This window comes from Anopheles aquasalis, chromosome X (genome assembly GCF_943734665.1).
Source record: "Anopheles aquasalis chromosome X, idAnoAquaMG_Q_19, whole genome shotgun sequence".
NCBI lineage: Eukaryota > Metazoa > Arthropoda > Insecta > Diptera > Culicidae > Anopheles > Anopheles aquasalis.
The window spans coordinates 385,001-407,500 of NC_064876.1; the positions used below are offsets into that span (position 1 = coordinate 385,001).

Consider the following 22,500-nt stretch of genomic DNA (forward strand, 5'->3'; position numbering starts at 1 on the left):
TGCGTGTGTGTGTGTGTGTGTGTGTATGAGTTTTTTTTTGTTGTGTTATAAGTTCGTTTTTTTAAGTCTTCACTCCTCTACCCGCTCTACTAGGCGAGCCATTCGAGAAAGAGTGTGTCTGTCTATCTGAGTAAGTCTACGATCGGAGTAAAACGGATCGGTATATCAAGGAGGAGGGTTAGGACTAGCAACTGCAGCGATGCAGCAGCAACGCCTCTCCCACAAACGAAGGACCGCGTCTACAGGCCCCAACTCCAATTAAGTCGAGCCAATGTGTTCCTGTGTTATGCGCCGTACTGGAAAGGTTGACGACACGTGGGTTATAAGAAGGTTTTGCATTTACCGTTGCGATTTGGCTAAGATCATGTCCGTTAAAGGTCCGTCACCGGTCCGGTCAGCATCTGGAGGTACGGCAGGTTATCCCGGGGTGAAACCATACCGTGCGAACTCGTACCGGCCTGTACGGTTGTGCCAACCGGCCCTGGGCGGCCCGAATTTGGCAACGAATCGGGAGGCGACGTGTGTCCATTCCGTCCGCTTCTCTTACTGAGTTCGAGTTCGCCCTGCAGCGAGAGGGTACGGCGGGTGAGAGCCGCAATTTGTTCCTCGTACAGGCCCCGCAACTCGTCCAGGCCCTGACCCTGGCCCTGGTTGTGGTTTGTGGCATAGACGGTGGATCCCCCCGGCTTGGCACCATACTCGCCGGTAATGTCATCTGGTGGTACCGGCGGCATTGATAGCCGCGCAGTAGTAGCAGCCGCCGGATAGAAGTGGTGATGCGGCGGTTGCTGCTGCTGCTGCTGCAGACACGAATGATCCATGGTCCGGCGTATTATTAAATCGCCAACAACGATCGGCGAGCAATCGTTATCGCTGGTGCAGTCGTCATCGAGGACGATCGTGCTTACGTCCTCGCGCACCAGCAAGCCGGCCCGTGGTGAGGAGGGTGGATTGTGGTTTGTGGCGTTGGGTACCATCTCGTAGACGGTGGATCCCCCCGGCTTGGCACCATACTTGCCGGTAATGTCATCCGGTGGTACCGGCGGCATTGATAGCCGCGCAGGAGTAGCAGCCGGGTAAAAGGTGTGATGCGGCGGTTGCTGCGCCTGCTTCTGCTGCTTCTGCAGCTGCTGCTGTTGCTGCTTCTGCTGCTGCTGCAGACACGAATTATCCAAGCCCCGGCGTATTGTCAAACCGCCTACAACGATCGGCGGGAGTGGAGGTGTCGGTTGACCGTGGGTAAGGTTGCTGGTGGTGGTATAGTTGGGAGGTGCGTGCGCCAGCTGCTGGTGCTGCGCTATCAGGTAGTTCATCTGAAGCCCGAAGTTTGCCACCTCCGACCGCATAACATCGAGCGTCGACTTCATGCCGTCCACGTCCGTGCGCACCGACTGGAAGCCGCGCTTCAGGTCCTCCACGTCTCGCGTCAGCCGGGTCAGCGTTTCGTTCTGCATCCAGGAGCGATCCTCCATGATCGAGCGCACGTTGGCCATGAAGGCTTCCTCGCGGACGCGTGAATTTTCCCGTATCTCGCGCACCATATCGGAGATGACGCCCGGGCTGTACGACTGATGGAATGCACTACCACCCTGCAGGGATGCGTGCACAGACGGCGACGGACTGTGAGGGCCCAGACTGTGAAAGCGCGAGGCCGTCGGCAGACTGTTACTGCTGCTGACCGCGCTCCTCGGTCGACTCATCGGTTCCGAATCTCCTGGAATGGCGGGATAAAGGCAACATCAACCGACCGATCAAGGCGTGGCATTCGGTGATGGTTCACTTACGCATCTTTTCGCTGATGGTGCGATTAATCAATTCCGTCGAATCCTTGATGGCCTCCATGATGGCGGAGAGCGACGTGCAGCTGATTTGTGGTGCTCCCCCGTCCAGATCGCGTGTGCCACCGACGGCGTACTGGGTGCCTCCTCCTCGGCCATAACTTTCCCCTACACCGGGCAGACCGTCTGATAGGCGGCGGTGCCGGTTGTGGTGCTGCTTGCCGTGATAAACGTGTGCCCCTTTCTTGGTTGCGAAGGCGTATGAGTCACCAGCCGTAGCCGCCAGAGCGCTCAGCTCGAGGTCATCGTGAACGACCTGCAGCAGGGACGTTTGGTTGTCGGTGGTAGAATCGAGTATGACGGACGTGCCGCTGCTGGTCGTCGTTCGGTGGGATTCACTATCGGACGAGTGAATAGACATGAGCTCGCTGCTCGCATACAGTTCAGATAGATAGCAAAAGAGGCAGAGGAAGATAGATAAAAAGAGAAAGAGAAACAGAGAGAGAGAAAGAGAACGAGAGATAGATAGATAGAGGGCACAAGGACCGGCCACGGCACAGTATAGTAATGGATAAAAAGGGTGTTAGGACAGCGTCCACTACCGTACATGCGTGTTAGTGTTCCGTATCTTCTCCGCCTTCACTTCTTACCGCTGCGTTGCTGAATGGTCAGTTGGTGAGCTGTCGTCTTTGGTGGTTGGATTTCTCTCCTCGATTATGTTATCGGAAGCGCGCGCGGACCGAGGCTGCCTCGTCCACGAGTAATCCGAACCCTCCGAATTGCGTGTTAGCCTTGCGTAACTCTCCAAAGTCGATTGGCTGCTGGTGAGGTCCTGCTGCGTGCGTTTTCCGTTGTTGCGTTTTCCGAAAACGAATAAAAATCAACATTCAAAGCTGGTGCTGGCGACATAGGTGCTTACGACCACGACGACTGTTCGATTGCTTACACTATTTCGGGATTTATCTCTGGCCGATGGTACAGTTGCTTTACCCACCGGACGAGCCCCGGTTTCTGCGAGTAACGAGATGAAATAAAGAGAGAAATAGAGAGTAAAAGAATGTGCGTATCATTCCACCAATTAGCAATGAATAGGGGACTATGCGGAGGTTCTACAGGCTAGTATGCTACAACAAATAGTAGGTTCGTGTTTAACATGATGTGTTCGAAAGCAACAAACACGACACGCGCAACGAGATATATCTGCAGCAGCCCTCATGCAAGGCCAGCGCACACAAGACACACAAAATCGGATGTTTCGACGATGCGCCGAACCGCGCGGCAAAAATCGGGGCCATATGGTAAGGCCGGCCACAGCAATCGATGCTGAACGGGGAACAAGCTGAACCAGCAATATACCGGTCACGGTTGGTTGACGATTGCGCGGAACTAGTGCACTGTGAAAAAGGCGCATTGGCGCACCGATTCGATTCGAGCGCGGCGCACACATTGACCCCTTCTCGAATGGAATAGGTTCCGCGTTGCACAGCCCCTCGCACATCAATTGCATCCGCTGTGCCGGTTTTGAGCAGCAAGGTGCAGGTTTCCTAGTGCTATTCGGTCGGTATTTACCATCGGTAAAGCTTCCATCAGGGGAGAGGGTCGCCTCCGGTGCTGCTGCTGCTGCTGCTGTTGCTGCTGCTCTTACGTTCTTCATAGCCACCTGAAATGGTACAAAAGCAGAGGAAAGCGATGAAAAGCGCTAGATCATAGTGTACAGCGGGAGTGGTCGCCAACTGACGCCCTCGGAAACGAAATGGGAATAGTGGAAGATGAGGCAACGCGGGATCCAGGTAATGGATGGGATTTGGATAGCCGACCTGCTTCAATTAATCGCAGTCGCTAGTCGCCCTTCCTGTGGCTTCCTTTTCTCGTGTAGAAGCTTCGTCATTCAATCGTTACGGAGCGCAGGAGGGTGCGAAGCCATTCCACAATCTACCAGCGTGTAAATGACTAGAACGCCACAGTGAACGAGGTAGCAGACAGCTGTTTATGGTTCTGCTCATAACAGCCCTCCCCCCGCAAAGCGTCTTGCAGGCGACGCACACCCGTTCGTTCTTCCCCGCTCGTTCAGGGTGACAGAGGGCAAGAGGGATGTTGTGGATTATGATCTGCTCTAAATTATGCTAAGCAACAAAACAGCAGCACCACCACAACCAGGAACAACAACCACCAATCAGGCCAATTCCAGAGCAGCGAGAGAGGTAGACAGGGAAAAAGAAGAATGCGAACGTGGTGGGAAAAATGTGAGAAAGCTAGAAGCTAGAACGAAACCAAAACGAAAACGGGAAGGGTTTCAGTGCGTTGCGCTGGGCTCATTCCTGTTCCTTTATGTGCGTCCCCAAACCCTAGGGCAACGTGGGGAAAGGGGGGGGGGGGGGGCGAGGGTTCCGTTGGCGTGTCGCAGCGTCCCATCTCGGGCGGAAACCTCATTTTCCATTCGCCGCACCATCGAGGCACACCGTTTTTCCACACATACACACATAGGAGAAGGTTGATGGTGTCGGTTGCTAGAAGGCGGTTTATTGTTGAAGACTGGAGACTGGGGACTGGGGACTGCGGACCGGGGAAGACCGTTATTAGATTCTTCGACGCGCACCCGTGTGTGTCTGTGTTTGCCTTTCACTGCACTTCGTGTGGCGCTTGGCCACGGGCCCCTGTGTTGCCCCTAGCTACGGCCGGTCGCCGAGCGGTTGACTTGAGGCGGAACGGAATGTCGCATTCTCACGATCACGAGCTCACGAGATGCGTCACAAACCCGTCATCGTCATCGATGTCCGTTGGTTGGGGAGCACTAGCACGGATTTCTGCGTCCCACCGACGAATCCCAACACCCTCATCACCTCCGTTCCCACTCTCTATCGCCTGAATCCTGCGTCCAACTCCCGTCCCGTCGCCTATGATCACCTGGCCACTGTGGTCCATCGTGGACCCGCCGGAAAGAGTTGTGAGGGGAAGGGGAGAGTGGGTATAGCACGAGTCGATCATTACTTACCTTCGAGGCGAATTAAGGCGAATTGTAATTCAATTAAGGACAGCGAACACGGCATACGACCGCTTCACGCACTGGATGTGCAAAGCAAGGTGTTTATCTACTTTCCCCGTGAAGTCATGCAGCACAAAATGGTTCACGACTTTTCCAACGAGAACGACAACGATGGGGGGAGGCTGCAGTTTGTTAAGACTTCCCCACTTTTCACAGCGATTTCCACCTCGGAACGGAGACCGAAAGACAAACGAGACAACAACAAGAGCATACACTTTTGCCCACTCAGCATAATCAAGCCTTCCACACAATGGATGTGCCACAACGGTCCTTATTACGGTGATGCGATAGTTTATTTGGTTAATGTTGACGATCGTGATTTATGTTTTGGAGTTCCTTGTCGCAGCCAATGTGTGGGCGACTTACAAGGATGATTGTTTAGGCAGCTAGCTTCAGCGCTCTAACAGTTCCGAGACTTCAAAAGGTCTCAAACTCATAATAGCCGGAGTCCGCTGGCCCACACCATTATGTGGAGGAAAAGGAGTTCATAAGATCTCACATTCTCGCGAGAACATTTCGCTGTCGTCAAGAACGCTAAGAGTCACACGGGAATGAAAAGCGCCCTAGAACCATTGAAATCCTGCGGAAACCCCGCTCAACTCTTTTCCGCGCGCAGGATCGAAGAATGCGCTCGAAAGAAATCATAATGCTGCGTGCTACAGGGTCATCAGTGGGTGGCCTACGCTTGGAAGGCGTACAACCAGGTAGGATGGGAAAGAAAAGCGCCCTACAACCGTTGCAATCCTGCGGAAAAGCCGCTCAACTCTTTTCCGCGCGCAGGATCGAAGAATGCGCTCGAAAGAAATCATAAATCTGCTTGCTACAGAATCATCGGCGGGTGGCCTACACTTGGAAGGCGTACAACCAGGTAGGATGGGAAAGAAAAGCGCTCTAGAACCGTTAAAATCCAGCGGAAAACCCGCTCAACTCTTTTCCGCGCGCAGGATCGAAGAATGCGCTCGAAAGAAATCATAATGCTGCGTGCTACAGCGTCATCAGTGGGTGGCCTACACTTGGAAGGCGTACAAACAGGTAGGATGGGAAAGAAAAGCGCTCTAGAACCGTTGAAATCCAGCGGAAAACCCGCTCAACTCTTTTCCGCGCGCAGGATCGAAGAATGCGCTCGAAAGAAAGCATAAATCTAAGTGCCACAGGATGATCGATGGGAGATCTACACTTGGAAAGCGTACAACCAGGTAGGATGGGAATGAAAAGCGCTCTAGAACCGTTGAAATCCAGCGGAAAACCCGCTCAACTCTTTTCCGCGCGCAGGATCGAAGAATGCGCTCGAAAGAAATCATAATGCTGCGTGCTACAGCGTCATCAGTGGGTGGCCTACACTTGGAAGGCGTACAAACAGGTAGGATGGGAAAGAAAAGCGCTCTAGAACCGTTGAAATCCAGCGGAAAACCCGCTCAACTCTTTTCCGCGCGCAGGATCGAAGAATGCGCTCGAAAGAAATCATAATGCTGCGTGCTACAGGGTCATCAGTGGGTGGCCTACACTTGGAAGGCGTACAAACAGGTAGGATGGGAAAGAAAAGCGCTCTAGAACCGTTGAAATCCAGCGGAAAACCCGCTCAACTCTTTTCCGCGCGCAGGATCGAAGAATGCGCTCGAAAGAAATCATAATGCTGCGTGCTACAGGGTCATCAGTGGGTGGCCTACACTTGGAAGGCGTACAAACAGGTAGGATGGGAAAGAAAAGCGCTCTAGAACCGTTAAAATCCAGCGGAAAACCCGCTCAACTCTTTTCCGCGCGCAAGATCGAAGAATGCGCTCGAAAGAAATCATAATGCTGCGTGCTACAGGGTCATCAGTGGGTGGCCTACACTTGGAAGGCGTACAAACAGGTAGGATGGGAAAGAAAAGCGCTCTAGAACCGTTAAAATCCAGCGGAAAACCCGCTCAACTCTTTTCCGCGCGCAGGATCGAAGATTGCGCTCGAAAGAAATCATAATGCTGCTTGCTACAGAATCATCGGTGGGTGGGCTACACTTGGAAGGCGTACAACCAAGTAGGATGGGAATGAAAAGCGCCCTAGAACCGTTGAAATCCAGCGGAAAACCCGCTCAACTCTTTTCCGCGCGCAGGATCAAAGAATGCGCTCGAAAGAAATCATAATGCTGCGTGCTACAGGGTCATCAGTGGGTGGCCTACACTTGGAAGGCGTACAAACAGGTAGGATGGGAAAGAAAAGCGCTCTAGAACCGTTAAAATCCAGCGGAAAACCCGCTCAACTCTTTTCCGCGCGCAGGATCGAAGATTGCGCTCGAAAGAAATCATAATGCTGCTTGCTACAGAATCATCGGTGGGTGGGCTACACTTGGAAGGCGTACAACCAAGTAGGATGGGAATGAAAAGCGCCCTAGAACCGTTGAAATCCAGCGGAAAACCCGCTCAACTCTTTTCCGCGCGCAGGATCAAAGAATGCGCTCGAAAGAAATCATAATGCTGCGTGCTACAGGGTCATCAGTGGGTGGCCTACACTTGGAAGGCGTACAAACAGGTAGGATGGGAAAGAAAAGCGCTCTAGAACCGTTAAAATCCAGCGGAAAACCCGCTCAACTCTTTTCCGCGCGCAAGATCGAAGAATGCGCTCGAAAGAAATCATAATGCTGCGTGCTACAGGGTCATCAGTGGGTGGCCTACACTTGGAAGGCGTACAAACAGGTAGGATGGGAAAGAAAAGCGCTCTAGAACCGTTAAAATCCAGCGGAAAACCCGCTCAACTCTTTTCCGCGCGCAGGATCGAAGATTGCGCTCGAAAGAAATCATAATGCTGCTTGCTACAGAATCATCGGTGGGTGGGCTACACTTGGAAGGCGTACAACCAAGTAGGATGGGAATGAAAAGCGCCCTAGAACCGTTGAAATCCAGCGGAAAACCCGCTCAACTCTTTTCCGCGCGCAGGATCAAAGAATGCGCTCGAAAGAAATCATAATGCTGCGTGCTACAGGGTCATCAGTGGGTGGCCTACACTTGGAAGGCGTACAAACAGGTAGGATGGGAAAGAAAAGCGCTCTAGAACCGTTAAAATCCAGCGGAAAACCCGCTCAACTCTTTTCCGCGCGCAAGATCGAAGAATGCGCTCGAAAGAAATCATAATGCTGCGTGCTACAGGGTCATCAGTGGGTGGCCTACACTTGGAAGGCGTACAAACAGGTAGGATGGGAAAGAAAAGCGCTCTAGAACCGTTAAAATCCAGCGGAAAACCCGCTCAACTCTTTTCCGCGCGCAGGATCGAAGATTGCGCTCGAAAGAAATCATAATGCTGCTTGCTACAGAATCATCGGTGGGTGGGCTACACTTGGAAGGCGTACAACCAAGTAGGATGGGAATGAAAAGCGCCCTAGAACCGTTGAAATCCAGTGGAAAACCCGCTCAACTCTTTTTTCCGCGCGCAAGATCGAAGAATGCGCTCGAAAGAAATCATAATGCTGCGTGCTACAGGGTCATCAGTGGGTGGCCTACACTTGGAAGGCGTACAAACAGGTAGGATGGGAAAGAAAAGCGCTCTAGAACCGTTAAAATCCAGCGGAAAACCCGCTCAACTCTTTTCCGCGCGCAGGATCGAAGATTGCGCTCGAAAGAAATCATAATGCTGCTTGCTACAGAATCATCGGTGGGTGGGCTACACTTGGAAGGCGTACAACCAAGTAGGATGGGAATGAAAAGCGCCCTAGAACCGTTGAAATCCAGCGGAAAACCCGCTCAACTCTTTTCCGCGCGCAGGATCAAAGAATGCGCTCGAAAGAAATCATAATGCTGCGTGCTACAGGGTCATCAGTGGGTGGCCTACACTTGGAAGGCGTACAAACAGGTAGGATGGGAAAGAAAAGCGCTCTAGAACCGTTAAAATCCAGCGGAAAACCCGCTCAACTCTTTTCCGCGCGCAGGATCAAAGAATGCGCTCGAAAGAAATCATAATGCTGCTTGCTACAGAATCATCGGTGGGTGGGCTACACTTGGAAGGCGTACAACCAAGTAGGATGGGAATGAAAAGCGCCCTAGAACCGTTGAAATCCAGCGGAAAACCCGCTCAACTCTTTTCCGCGCGCAGGATCAAAGAATGCGCTCGAAAGAAATCATAATGCTGCGTGCTACAGGGTCATCAGTGGGTGGCCTACACTTGGAAAGCGTACAACCAGGTAGGATGGGAAAGAAAAGCGCCCTAGAACCGTTGCAATCCAGCGGAAAATGCTTGGAAATGGATCAAAATGATTTTCGCGCAGACTCAAAAACGGCAGAAAAACCGGCAAAACCGGGAGCGAACCGGATTTCTACTAGGGGAACATACTACCAGCGCAGGTGGATGCGGCTGCACGCTTGGAATGAGCGCCATCTAGTGGTGGTCGAATATCTATCCGAGACACCAACCTGCCTTAGACACCTAACCTGTTATCACTAGATGGCGCTGAACAGTATGCTCGAAAATCTATCCGAGACACCAACCTATCTCAGGCACCTAACCTGTTCCCACTAGATGGCGCTGCCGCCAAAGAAAAAACGCATCCACCTGCGCTGGTAGTATGTTCCCCTAGTAGAAATCCGGTTTGCTCCCGGTTTTGCCGGTTTTTCTGCCGTTTTTGAGCCTGCGCGAAAATAATTTTGATCCATTTCCAAGCATTTTCCGCTGGATTGCAACGGTTCTAGGGCGCTTTTCTTTCCCATCCTACCTGGTTGTACGCCTTCCAAGTGTAGCCCACCCACTGATGACCCTGTAGCACGCAGCATTATGATTTCTTTCGAGCGCATTCTTCGATCCTGCGCGCGGAAAAGAGTTGAGCGGGTTTTCCGCTGGATTTCAACGGTTCTAGAGCGCTTTTCTTTCCCATCCTACCTGTTTGTACGCCTTCCAAGTGTAGGCCACCCACTGATGACCCAGTAGCACGCAGCATTATGATTTCTTTCGAGCGCATTCTTTGATCCTGCGCGCGGAAAAGAGTTGAGCGGGTTTTCCGCTGGATTTCAACGGTTCTAGAGCGCTTTTCTTTCCCATCCTACCTGTTTGTACGCCTTCCAAGTGTAGGCCACCCACTGATGACCCTGTAGCACGCAGCATTATGATTTCTTTCGAGCGCATTCTTCGATCCTGCGCGCGGAAAAGAGTTGAGCGGGTTTTCCGCTGGATTTCAACGGTTCTAGAGCGCTTTTCTTTCCCATCCTACCTGTTTGTACGCCTTCCAAGTGTAGGCCACCCACTGATGACCCTGTAGCACGCAGCATTATGATTTCTTTCGAGCGCATTCTTCGATCCTGCGCGCGGAAAAGAGTTGAGCGGGTTTTCCGCTGGATTTCAACGGTTCTAGAGCGCTTTTCTTTCCCATCCTACCTGGTTGTACGCCTTCCAAGTGTAGCCCACCCACTGATGACCCTGTAGCACGCAGCATTATGATTTCTTTCGAGCGCATTCTTCGATCCTGCGCGCGGAAAAGAGTTGAGCGGGTTTTCCGCTGGATTTCAACGGTTCTAGAGCGCTTTTCTTTCCCATCCTACCTGTTTGTACGCCTTCCAAGTGTAGGCCACCCACTGATGACCCTGTAGCACGCAGCATTATGATTTCTTTCGAGCGCATTCTTTGATCCTGCGCGCGGAAAAGAGTTGAGCGGGTTTTCCGCTGGATTTCAACGGTTCTAGAGCGCTTTTCTTTCCCATCCTACCTGTTTGTACGCCTTCCAAGTGTAGGCCACCCACCGATGATTCTGTAGCAAGCAAATTTACTATTTCTTTCGAGCGAAAATTACGATCCTGCGCGCGGAAAATTTCTGAGCGGCTTTTCCGCAGGATTTCAATGGTTCAAGGGCGCGTTTCTTTCCCATCCTAACTGGTTGTACGCCTTCCTAGTGTAGGCCACCCACCGATCATCCTGTGGCACGCAGCATTATGATTTCTTTCCCCTTTTTCGCGAGCAATGAAGGACGAAGAAAGGAAGCAACTCGACCGTAACGCATAACTTATGGAGGGCGTGCTTCGCGCGCTGCGCAGCCACGAAACAACAACACACGTCTGTGCCGTCTGTTTATTCGAATAAACACGTGTTGGTGTATGCGCACTAATTATGCGCGAATAACTTAATGACTAGGTGTGGTTACCATTACCTTTAGTGAACTATATAAAGGCGGTGAAGGGTTTGGGGGCACTACTGGGCGCGTACTGGGCCGCACTGCCCGGCTCGTACTGGAATTCGCTACGCACGATGTCGAGCGGCGCCAACTTATGGCACCAGCACCACAGCAGGGTAACACCGGCACCGAACCAGCCCGCCCAGCGGACACCGCGCTCCGGACGTATTTAATGACTTTGAAAATTATGAGCCTTTTTGCTGCAATACCCAACATCAATTGGCATTCAAAAACAAACCTTTAAAATAAATTTCACCCAAAAAATTAAATACTACAGCCCCCCTTTTACTAAAAGATAGCTTTTCTAGAGATAGCTGGTGAAGGGTAGAGGGAAATGGTGGAGAAGGAACGTTTAAGGCTGTATTACTGCTAGGCATTGCCTACTTAAGACGCTCTACGCTACGGCGACCCAACACCAACCGTCACACACATGCACAGAAAAACAACGATAGGTATGTGTGTATGTGTATATATTTATCGGTAATGAACAAATACAATAATTCCATAACATTTAGTGGCAGCCTCTTGCACCGTGGGCCAAGAACGGTAAGAGGCTATGAGAGAGTGGTTCCATCACATGATTCCAATTATGCTAGCGTTTAACGTACATTTATGCAACTGCCAATGCCCGCAATCCAAACCGATGCCGTCCTTGATTTCCTTGAGACCTCCTGACCCTGCCCCACGAAGGCCCAAACCTCCTGTTTTTACACGAGCTAAACTTACTACCTAGGCCACTTCTGCTCGACGTAACTGCATCTTGCGGTACGCAATAGCAAAGGCGGACACAATAGCGTCTCTGCACTGTTCCAATGCCCGTACTACTACTACTAATACTACTACTACTTACCCATACTGCTACTGCGATGGTTGCTCCTGCCTGGCAAAGGGAAAGGTGCCTTATGAATTGGAGGCGGAGCGTTGGGCGGGGGTGTGATGAGTTTTCCTTTTCTGGTCCCGCACCTTCAATCAACCGCCGCCGACTGGCGTCTTCATCGAATGGCTGGGCTGGGCAGCTGCTGAGCTCACGCAGTAAGGATAGCTACACATTTCGCAGTCGAGAGAATGTCGCAATGTAGTTGAAGTTTCGTTTATGGCCGAAAGTGGGCCAATTGTTGCGGCGCATTTCTTATGTACATCAGCTTGGCTACTTGGCCTTGGCCAACCCAAACCAGTCGCTGCGCGTCGCATCTCAATGCCAAACGGGGCTCATCTCAGAAGCTGGCAGAATGGCCATTGCAGTGGTTTTATCAACGCAAACATGTCCAATCCACTGTCGCCGAGGGCAACATGCCGTGGACGTCGTGGCCGTTCGATGGATCCATCAAACGCCCCCGAACAAAAAAGGGCGCCCCGAACTAAAAGGGCGAAAAGATGGTCGCCACCCACCTCCCCAACCCCCCCCCCCCCTCTCCCTTGTTTTTAGCTATCTAGTGCCACTCAGTTGACGAACCAATTTATACAGCTGGCGGCCCTCCCCCTGCTCAGGTGTACTTTGTGTAGATGAATTTGATTTTAGAGAGCTCTCGGTGCTCGGTGTGTGACATTCGGGCCTTCCTTCCGGCGATTACGGATCCTGAAGCACCGTTGTCGTTCGTAGATCTTCCGTCGGAACCGGTTCCTCGTTCGTCTCCAGAATGATCAGCTCAATTAGCTGCGGCTGCGACGGTTCGCTGCGCGCTTCCCCGTTCGTCCGCTCGTCGTCCCAGTGGCAGTGCCGATTGCGGCCACCACCACCACCACCACCACCACCACCGCCACCATTGCCTCCATCCGACGCTCCCGTCCCGCTCCTGTTCCGCTCGCTGGTGGAACCATTCCTTGCGGAGCGGAACGGGCCACTCTAGTCGTAGCTCTGCTGGTATCACCGCAACAGGGATGTCTCGGTCGACTGTACCTGCGTCAAACGACCGGCCAAGCGAGTCAGTTATGGGAGACAGTGGGGCAGGGAGTGACGCCCCGCGCTTCACCGGCGCTTACCTGTGCGTGCAGGTTCGGTTTCCTTCTGGTGCTTATGTATGTGGTACATGTGTTAACTCGATGCAGATGCGATACTTCATCGATTCCTGCTTGGGTGCCGGGTGTCCAGGGCGCGTTTGCATTGAAAGGAGGGGAAAGTGGAAATCCGGAAAATCAGTGCTATGCCGGTGCAGAGCATACAGCCTCTCAGGTAGAGAGGGCAGCGGTTAAGAGAGGGCTATAGCTAGACGAGCAACACAAGGCACATGGGATCCGGATTGTGAAGGTGCCGAACGAACAGTACGGCAAAGCAGTAGCGGCAGATAGAACATCCTCTCTAAGCAGGCCTCTGACTACGAGCGTAGAACAACTGTGACTACAGTGGTGTCGACCACTGGGTGTGCGAATGATGGGCAAGTAATGCAATGGGACAATGGCAGCCACTTTTCCGTAACACTAACAGCCTACGGATGAATGGGCATGCCTGGTGAAGGGGAAGACTTCCGGACAGCCGGCATACGTGTGTGAATGGATGGATGAATTGAAGCGAACGCAAATGACCTCGCTCGGTCGCTCGCTTACGTTGCGCTCAGAAACAGCCCCAGCAACGGTTTGTCGCGCTAGTGGCAGGCAAATGAGAATGCGAGGTGCGAGTTGCAGAGTGCAGAGTGCACGGGAATGACGGGACTTTAGAAGAACAAAAAAAAAACAACAACGACAACAACACAAACAAAACAAACAACAGACAGGCACACGCATTGGCAGGCAGTTAAAACGAAGAAAGAGAGAAAAAAAAAACGAGAGAACTGGAAAACTCGAAAAAGGAGTGAACTCAGTCCGGGAGGTGTTGAGGTGGTGTTAGTCTGGGTGGCACCTAACTCGCACTTTCGCCTTGCGCCTGAGTGCGCCGGCCCCGTAAATGCGACCATTCATCTCACCGGCGAGCGCGACGCTGGAACCGACGTTGCGGGCGATGGTTGGGGGCGAGTGGCGGATGCAGCAGCAGATCTGCTGCAGTCCCGGCACCCCGTGCAGCACCAGGATGAAACCGCTGCGGAAGCGCGCGTTCATGTAGCAGTAGATGATCGGATTGTAGCAACTGTGCGACATCGCCAGCCAGTGAAAGGCGAACCAGAAGTATGGCAACAGCTCCCACGAGGACTCTAGCTTCATTAGCTGAGACAGAGAGAGAGAGAGAGAGAGAGAGAGAGAGAGAGAGAGAGAGAGAGAACGGTAGAGTAGGGGTGCAAAAAAACAAAGCGAAAAGGGATACTTACCATGAGAAAGTTGAAGGGTAGCCAGCAGATCGTAAACACGATCACCACGATCACCATCATCTTGATCATCTGCGAACGAGCGAGGGTAAAGAAAGGGAAGCCATTAGAGCATAAGGAAGTGGAAAGTCAAAAGGGGGCAACACCGAGAATCCAACACACAGAACTAGAGAGCCATCAGCCAATCGCCAATCAAATGCCAAGATTGCAGCTGCAGATGAGCTTAAAGCTTTAACAAGGATAATGCAACGGATCACTGAGGTGTCACTACTACTGGCTGTCAGCGTCCGTGTCCCGCTGTCACGATGTGGAATGCATTATGGAAAGGGGGGGGGATTAGCATAGCTTTCGGTCTAATTGCAGTGCCGGGCATGGGGCCCGGCATTGTGGCAGTGTGTTTATTAACGAACCCGAGCACCGAATCCGGTGAATTGTGGCGCGAATTAGGCAGCACGTGACGCGACACGGCGAGCACATCAACTCTTGTTTGTTTACCGCCGGCCAGCGGGGGGGGGGGGGGGGGGGGGGGGCGCACGAAAGCCGGATCGGATCGCCTGATGACTAATGGTCGCTCGGTGGGCTAGGGCGCTTTGTTATAATTACTGCTGAGGTGCCTCCGCGGGGTCACCCTTCTTCCGCGGCCTTGCGTCATCGCAATTTGAACCCTTCGATGTCTCTACAGTGTTTCCATCCCCACCCTCTTACTGAACCATCCCTTTGGTTGCCCTCTGCTCCCTTCCCGGGCTGACGTTTGTGTATGTAACTAACCGGAAAAGTGGAACCGCTTGAATAGCAACACATCCCCCCCTCTTTACTGCCCTCTGTGTCCTCTTTTTCCGGCGATTACCCTAAACCATTATTAAATTCGTATTCAACCCCGTTCGCTTCGGGGAATGCTGAAGGATGCTGGTCACCTATGCTAGGCCACAATGCCCGTTCGTTGGCCTCTGGTTCACCTGGCCGGCCCACACACCCCCTCCAGTGCAGTGGGTTGCCGTTGCAATTCCTTCCCCCAACCTATTCCCTTATTGGTGCCATTTGCAATGCAAATCAGCAGGCCATCCGACCTTCAGCTCTTCGTCAGCTCTTCATCAGCTCTTCGTCTTTACTGTTGCTCCTACTAGCGAATGCACAAAGCGGGGGTCACGTGTGTTCCTGATGCTGATTGGCAGATAAACGGAGCAGAGCTGCCGAGACGAGACTGCAACACATCATCATCCTTCATCTTCGGTACAATTTGCCCACCATCTCCCTCACTCCCTCTCTCTCTCTCTCTTTGTGTCCCTCAAAAGGTAGTAGTTGAAGGATCGGTATGCCAGAATAGTAACCACTAACGTAGCGTCTCCCACACACCCCTGAACCAGCGGCGCGCTTCCGATGGATGGCGTTGAAAGAAAATCTGTGCGCAGAAGGGAGGAGGTGGGTTCGTTCCGAGGGGAAACGGAAATGAAACCACCTTTCCCCCTCGACCGCACTGCACCGCCGTCGCTGCACGTTGGGCGCGAGACCTTTCGCTAGCCTTTTTCATCCCCGACCGACCAGCGCGAGCGTGGGGGTGTTTGCGCTGTGTGTGCGGCTTGGTCTATGACCCGGATGGATTTTTCCCAAAAGGGGAAAGAGAACGGAATCGGAGAAGAAAGGGACGCGGGGAGGTTATGCTCCGCCTAGTCGCTGTCAGGACTGGACCCTGGTCGAACGGGGGAACCGTGCATCGCGCACCAGCATTGGCAGTAAGGTGCACCCGTGACCATTTCATCATCCCGAAAATTCATTTGCATTTATTTCATCAAATCAGCAGCGGCAGCGACGGCGGTGGTGGCGGCGAGGTTGGGAAAATGGAAAGTTTTTCGCTTTACCTACACTACCGCCATCACTGGAGTTACTGGAACCCTCCCAGCAACCCCTCATCTGCCACCTCGTCTTTGGCTACCTGCGAGTGTTATCGGGCGACAATCAAATTAAATCTCAGAAACTTGTCGCGCACGCTTGCACCACGGCACAACTACAAACTATCTGTCCCCTGTCCCAGGCCAGGGCCAGACTAACCAGACCAAAAACCGGGCAGGGAGAACGAGAGTGTGCGAATCGGCAAGCGAGCAGTAGCGCACGCGGGCAGAAGCAACCCTAATGAGAATACACCGGGCACTGCACCGGTTGCCGGCCAACTTGTCAATGTGCACTGTCCCTTATCACTTGCTTCCCCTTTCCCTAAGCACCATCCCGTCGTATCTGCGAGTGTTCAGCGAGTGGAAAACTTCCTAGCCAGCTAAACTCGTGCACTTGGTGAACTTGAACACAGGACAGCTCGCTGGCGAACAGGTTGCGCAAAGTTTGGGGTTTTCCACCACCACCACCACCAAGCACCATCGCTACCACTATCGCAGCCACTGCTGTCGCTTTGCTGTCAATGTAGCATCTGGCCAAGGTATTTAATTTTTGAAACTCATTTTTAACATTTTTCCATGAATGCTGATCCTTTCAACAATATTGTGTAACATTTTTGTATCAATCGATGCAAAATGAACAAAGATACCGAAAAAAGTCCATTTTTGGGAAACATGCACTCTCGCGGCAAATTTGCCGCCATCGATAAAGTTTTTATTGAATCTTCCCCAAACTACGACCAAATATAGTTGAAAAGTTGTAGTTTATCGTGGCATTTGCAGAATCGTGTATAGGTAGATAGTTTTCTAGAAACAAATCGTCAAAAATGAGCCATTTTTGGTCCAAAATCAAGAGACTTTAAGCGACGAACCCGGTTTCGATCACAGTGTGATCACTTTTTCAACTTTAAAACTCTGCCAAAAAACGAAAAATCTAAATATCAACAAAAACTCAACGGGGCTACCTAGATAAACTTATAATCTTTCAAAAGAGTATTGAGTTTCATATTTCAGATTACCCATCACACAGCTACGATGGGCACCGTAAAAAGTATCTTTTCGCAGGCGCACCTTCGGAAATTTGATGCCATGGATGAAGTTTTTAATCAATCTTCCTCAAAATAAAACCAAATATTCTTCAAAGGTTGCAGTTTAATATGCCATTCATTTGGAAAATCAAAGTTGAATAGTTACGTTACAAAAAATCGTCAAAAATCGAGCCTTTTTTGGGCAGAAATTGGGCTTCGGTAATTCTATAAAAGGACGATTGTTTTCGATTCAACGGGATGCATCGTAAGAGGGAGTGGGGGAAAGGCAGCGTTTACGTCACTGTGAGGGGGTTGGATAAAAGCGACCACGATAATACCTAAACTAATTCCGCGTTTTAGTCTCCTCGCATTCGGATGATGTGCAGGGGGTTGCTCAGGGGCAGTGCAGGGTGGCAGGGAGGGCGAAGTCATGTACGTGTGCCACTCTCTCGCCAGTGATGGCATCGGAAACGTCGTAAAGTTTCATTTGTTTCGAGACGAAAGGATAACTTTGCTGTGCTTATGTGCGTGCTTGTCATGAAAGCATTACAACGATGGCAGAGAGAGAGAGAGAGTAAGAGTGAAGAGAACGGAAGAAAGGGGTTAGAGGAATGAAAAGAGATATGTCAATGACACTTCACTTATCATTATTATGCCATCTATGCACCCCACTGGTTGCAGGCTTTAATAGAGTGGCAAAGAGGAGGGTGGCGGTTGATGTAATGGTACGTTATGGAGGAAATTTCGGTTGCCGCGTACTGACTGGCCGTTCGATTCTATCCGTCGCTCTCCCGAAGGTTGTTCCGTGGTGAGCGGATGCCAACGAAGCGCACTACATCCCATCACGCCGATGGATCAGCAGCCTTTCACCGGTTTCACCATCCGCCCACAAAAAAAAGTATCCTCGAGGGGTAGGCTAGCTAGTCTGCTGCACTTGTCGGGGATGACATTTCATCGAACCGGCTCCAGCTGTGTCCGCGTTTTTTTTTGTGTCACGAAACGGTCTGCATCGCAAAAGGTCAACCAGTGGGACCCTTATTTTTCCCCTTCTCCCGGGGGGTTCCCGCGGGATCGGGGAAAAATCGAGAAACTCTCCCCGCCCGGGTAAGAGAAGGTAAGGGAATTGCAGCATCGGCGCGTTCCGCGTGACGGTTTCCTCGTTTTTTTGTCCTTCCCTCTACTTCTACTTTTATGCTTTTGGTTTTCACGTTCAGCCCTTCAATTCACATGGGCCAGCATTAATTTATTGCAAAACGGGCACCGGCACTGGCGCTGGCGGCTGACGATGACAGCAGCAGTCACGCCGCAGCCAGCGGCCCAGTATCTCTCCACCGCCGAAGGCAAACCGAACCATTCGGGAGTAACCTTTTCGGCCGGTGGGGTCACCAGCAGCCGGGTGCCGCGCCATTTCACTAAATGGTCCCCTCAGAGCAGTACAGCCAGGATCAAGAGCGCATCCCCTGCATCATTGGCACCCCCGTGGCTTATCTTTCAACCCCTCGATGACCCCGTAATCCATCGAAAAGTGTCAAGGACGATGGACCACTAAACCACTCAATCGCTGCATCGTGCGTGGAAACAGCCAACCGAACTCGAACTCGTTCGCACCTCGCTTATGTGGTCTCGTAAAGCATCGGTCAAGGATTATGGAGAGCCCTTGCTGGCCCTGGATGCCCCAGCTGGAAGCTGGAATGGAGTTAAGCAGCAGCAGCAGCACATCAACATGAAGGGATAAAGAGCGGAGCGGATCAAAGGATATGACCCGGCATTAACGAGTCAGACTGACAGCCTCGTGATGAGCTGACCATCGCCATCATCCCTACCGGCACCGGCTTATCACGGCAATCTCGGCTCGGTATGTCGGGTGTTGCGTGATTGCGGCCACAACTTACACCCTACTACGCGGTAATTGAGCTTGAGGGTCCATTGAAATTGAAAAGGGAGCAACGAACGAAACGAGGGCGCACCCGGGGCGACAATGCCAGCGATTCCAGACCAGGAACCCATACACAGAACTGACCGATTATTGATAAAACTCGGAACAATAGTTGGAGCAGCACCAGCGAGCGAGCTATGAGAGCTAATCAAGTGGCGTGGCCCATCTGTGGCCTTCCTTTCCGCCATTTTTGTTTGTTTGTACAGATCACCCCCATCTCCCCCCCCATCCCTGCTCAACTCTTGCTCTATTATGTTTTATGTTTCGCTGCGCTGCGCTCTTGTGCGGCCCCCTCTCCTTCTCCATTTGCGTCTGCCCAGCGGGCCCGGCGGAACAAAGACAAACCAAGGGTGCCTCCCACCCCCACCGCAGGGGGTGATCAAACACACGCGACAACTGCCGCTACTGGGCCGTTTTTGGAGCCAATACGTTGGATACGAGGACGATACCGAGCAGTCCAGGGGTCCAAAACAAAAAAAAAAACGCAAATAAAATGTGTATCAACTTCAGTCAGGGGGTGGCGGTGGCGAGTGGTAGAATATCAACCCCGGCAGTTCGCTTTGTCCAGTTCAGGGCGCTCGGTGTGGCGAACCCGTGTGTTCAACCCCTTTTCATCCCTTACCATCACGCTACACTGTTTGCCAACCTTGGAACGAGCGTCCTGCCACGACTGACTGACTGGCAGTTGACTTGTGCTTCTCGTGCACTCTCTCTCTCTCTCTCTCCCTTTCTTTTTCGAAACATCAACTGCCGGTGACAGCTCACTCAACTCAACTCAGCGCTCCAGCTCAGAGGTCAGTGGATCAAAGGACTGAGGGCACTGCAATTCAGCTTGCGGCAAACAAACAAATGACGGTCCTACCGTGGTCCTTACTCACCCACTGCACTGGAATCCTGTCCCTTTCCGTGTCCTTTAACGCCGTGGACGCTCCGGCCGAGTTTGGAGCGTATTTTTGGAGATGCAATCGCTGTGCACCGGATCACGCACGGTGGTTTCATGTTCGGGCGCTGTTTTTTTTTTCCTCGCAAAAGGAATCGGTGATTTTTCCGGTAAATTCGCTGTTGACTTCGCACCGTGCTCGACCGCTCGAAACCAATCAAACCGATGTATTGTATTTAAAGGTATTCAAACAATCTCTGTGTGTAGAGGGGAAGCCAAACACGCTGTACCATACCAAGGGTGCCAAGACACGCTGGGGGCTCTGCGCGCAAATCGTTTTACTTTTCTCAGTTTGCTCGCGGCGACTGGCCGTTGTTGAGCGATTCTCGATTCCCGCGAGCAGCCAAAACGCACGTGAATCATTTCATCTCCATACTCTTCTCCTTCTCCTTCTGGTTTCTGTTCGCGATTGAAAACCGGACAGCTTCGGCGCGACCAAGCGCGCGCGAATAAGCAGAGAAGGCGAGATGTGGGGGGAAAAAAATCCAAAGCAAGCAAGAAAGAAAGCAACAGAGAGGAAAGGAGAAAGAGGGGCCCGACAAGTGGTTGGAAGTCAACTTACTCAACCGAACCGGTCGCAACGCAAACGTGTAGCGTACAAACAGAGGAAAACAAAAGAAGAACCGGAGATTTAAATGCGATAATTTCCGTTACGCAGTCCGCAGCGCCAGCGAATGGCTGGGGCTGGGTTTAAATGTTAATTTTGAGGCTCTTGCGAGGTGCAGCCGGGCACGCAGCGCACGATCACGATTCGACGTGCAGCGATCTTCAGCAACACAGGGTGGGAAAAAAGGGCGAAGAGAGAGAGAGAGAGAGAGAGAGGGGAGTTGAATCTGCATCGTAATCGTAGCACAATCGTGCCGCTCGTGGCGTGGCGTTTACTGCTGTTGTTGCTCAATTTGCGTTTGCCCCGTTTGGATTATGGTGATCGGAGCACTCGGTTCCGGGCTGTTTCCGGGCTCGCTCCGGGCCCAGTTGCCAAATCTTTTTTTCCGGGCCCAGTTGCCAAAAGTTGCCAAATCTTTTTTGGAGGATGCTCTGGATAATCGGAACCGGTATCGGCACCGGGAGTGGAGATGGACCACACTTGAAACCATCAAACAGTCGGGAAATCAACAGCAACGTATAACAGCCAGTAGCCAGTTCAAACCACCACTCCCGGGGCGAAAACAGATGAAAAAGAAATGGTACAGCCACAGCAAGAAGTGCGGAAGATGATCATCCCCTCTGGGGCTTCCCATACCGCATCCCCATCGCGGGAGATGCGCGATTCTCGCTCTGCTGCTACTAGCAACCGCTTGCCATGACCACAGGCAACACTGGAAGCTGTCCGCTTCGTCAGCCCGTTCAACCCGGTTGCCCTGGCGGAGCGTGAGGAAGCCGCCTAAGCTTACCCTTCCTTCCACCCCGCCAGACACTGAATGGAGAAGGTGGTACGGGGGATTGCATTGTGTTTTTGTTGCTGCTGCTGCTGCTGCTGATGTTCGTCTCTCGCTCGCTTCATTTGCGATCCGGCGCAGACGATAGCGTGGCGTTAGCGGGAGAGGACTGTTTGGGGGGAGGGTTTATTTTCCCAGACGCTTTTCTTTTCTTCATTTAGTCCGCACGGGAGGCGCGCGGGGAGGGTTGAACGAAGAGGAGCGGACAATTCAAAAGGTTACCCACACGGTGCGGCGCGGGAAAATGAAATGGAAAAACGATGCAAACCCCCCTCGGGGTGGGTTGTGAAATGAGCCACCGCAACACAAACTCCCTCCTTGAGCTGCCTACCTCACAAACAAAACAAAACAAAAAAAAAACACGTACAACACCGAACCGTCCGGAGGAATTATGCTGCGAGGGCGGAAGTGATCGTCGCTTCTTCTCTGAGCCTCTGAAAGCAGCTTCTGGTTGTGTTGGCCACTTCCTTCACTTTATCACCTCCTCCTTCTTCCCCTTCTGCTCTGGTGCCTCTTCCTTCCTCATCATCATCATCACCGCACCGCATTCACCTCACCATCGGAGGGAATCAATTGAAAGTCACGACGCAAGACCTCCGCCAGTGCCATAAGCCACCTCCCACGGACACTTGCGTGTTGCAGTGTGGCTGTCGCGCTTGCTGCATCTGCCGCCACGGCTTTACATCCGGTTATTATTATTTTTTTTTTTATTACTCCGGCGGCGCCCGATCGAATCGAAGTAAAAGTAAAAGTCCAGCTGCGCGAATCGAAAAAAGTTCCCGGTTTTGCTTCCCTTTTTTTTGTTTTTGTTTTGGCTCCACCGCTCCTTGGCACGGGATTTGGCACGACATGGTACGGTCGTGAAAGTGAAACCGAATTCGACTTTGGTCCGGTTACCCGCCGGTTTTTCCCCCGTTTTTTTTTGTTACTTCGTTTTCGGGGATGGAAGTGAACGCACAGGAATCGGTTCGGCGGTTCGGTTGGATAGGGGGGAAAGTAAAACACAAGCAACACACCGCGAGGGTTGGTTTCGTTTTTTTCAAAATTTGTCACCGTTGTTTTTTTTTTTAACTTTAATTTGCATTTTGAAAAACGA

At 52.1% G+C, this 22,500-nt stretch overlaps 2 protein-coding genes across 6 annotated transcripts in view; both read right to left on the bottom strand.

The window, feature by feature from the left end:
• The window catches only part of LOC126569182 (uncharacterized), a 5,214-nt gene extending 210 nt beyond the window's left edge, over positions 1–5,004 (bottom strand). The window contains exons 1-6 of one of the 4 annotated variants that reach the window (XM_050226126.1): positions 4,771–5,004; positions 3,348–3,438; positions 2,725–2,789; positions 2,429–2,610; positions 1,785–2,206; positions 1–1,714 (exon numbers count right to left, since the gene is read on the bottom strand). The exon at positions 1–1,714 is cut by the window's left edge and continues 210 nt beyond it. In XM_050226126.1, coding sequence (XP_050082083.1) covers positions 372–1,714; positions 1,785–2,206; positions 2,429–2,610; positions 2,725–2,789; positions 3,348–3,432 — 2,097 coding nt within the window. In that variant the 5' untranslated portion in view covers positions 3,433–3,438; positions 4,771–5,004 and the 3' untranslated portion in view covers positions 1–371. Of the gene's footprint in view, positions 1,715–1,784; positions 2,207–2,428; positions 2,614–2,724; positions 2,790–3,347; positions 3,439–4,258; positions 4,304–4,770 lie in introns of those variants that run through there. The other 3 variants (XM_050226135.1, XM_050226109.1, XM_050226117.1) reach the window with 3 other exon arrangements.
• Positions 5,005–12,710: 7,706 nt separating this feature from the next.
• Positions 12,711–22,500, bottom strand: part of LOC126572430 (RYamide receptor) — a 53,821-nt gene continuing 44,031 nt past the window's right edge. For both annotated transcript variants that reach the window (XM_050231751.1, XM_050231760.1), the window contains exons 6-9: positions 14,182–14,250; positions 13,843–14,080; positions 12,926–13,011; positions 12,711–12,842 (exon numbers count right to left, since the gene is read on the bottom strand). In XM_050231751.1, the coding sequence (XP_050087708.1) occupies positions 12,810–12,842; positions 12,926–13,011; positions 13,843–14,080; positions 14,182–14,250 (426 nt within the window). In that variant the 3' untranslated portion in view covers positions 12,711–12,809. The remainder of the gene's footprint in view (positions 12,843–12,925; positions 13,012–13,842; positions 14,081–14,181; positions 14,251–22,500) is intronic.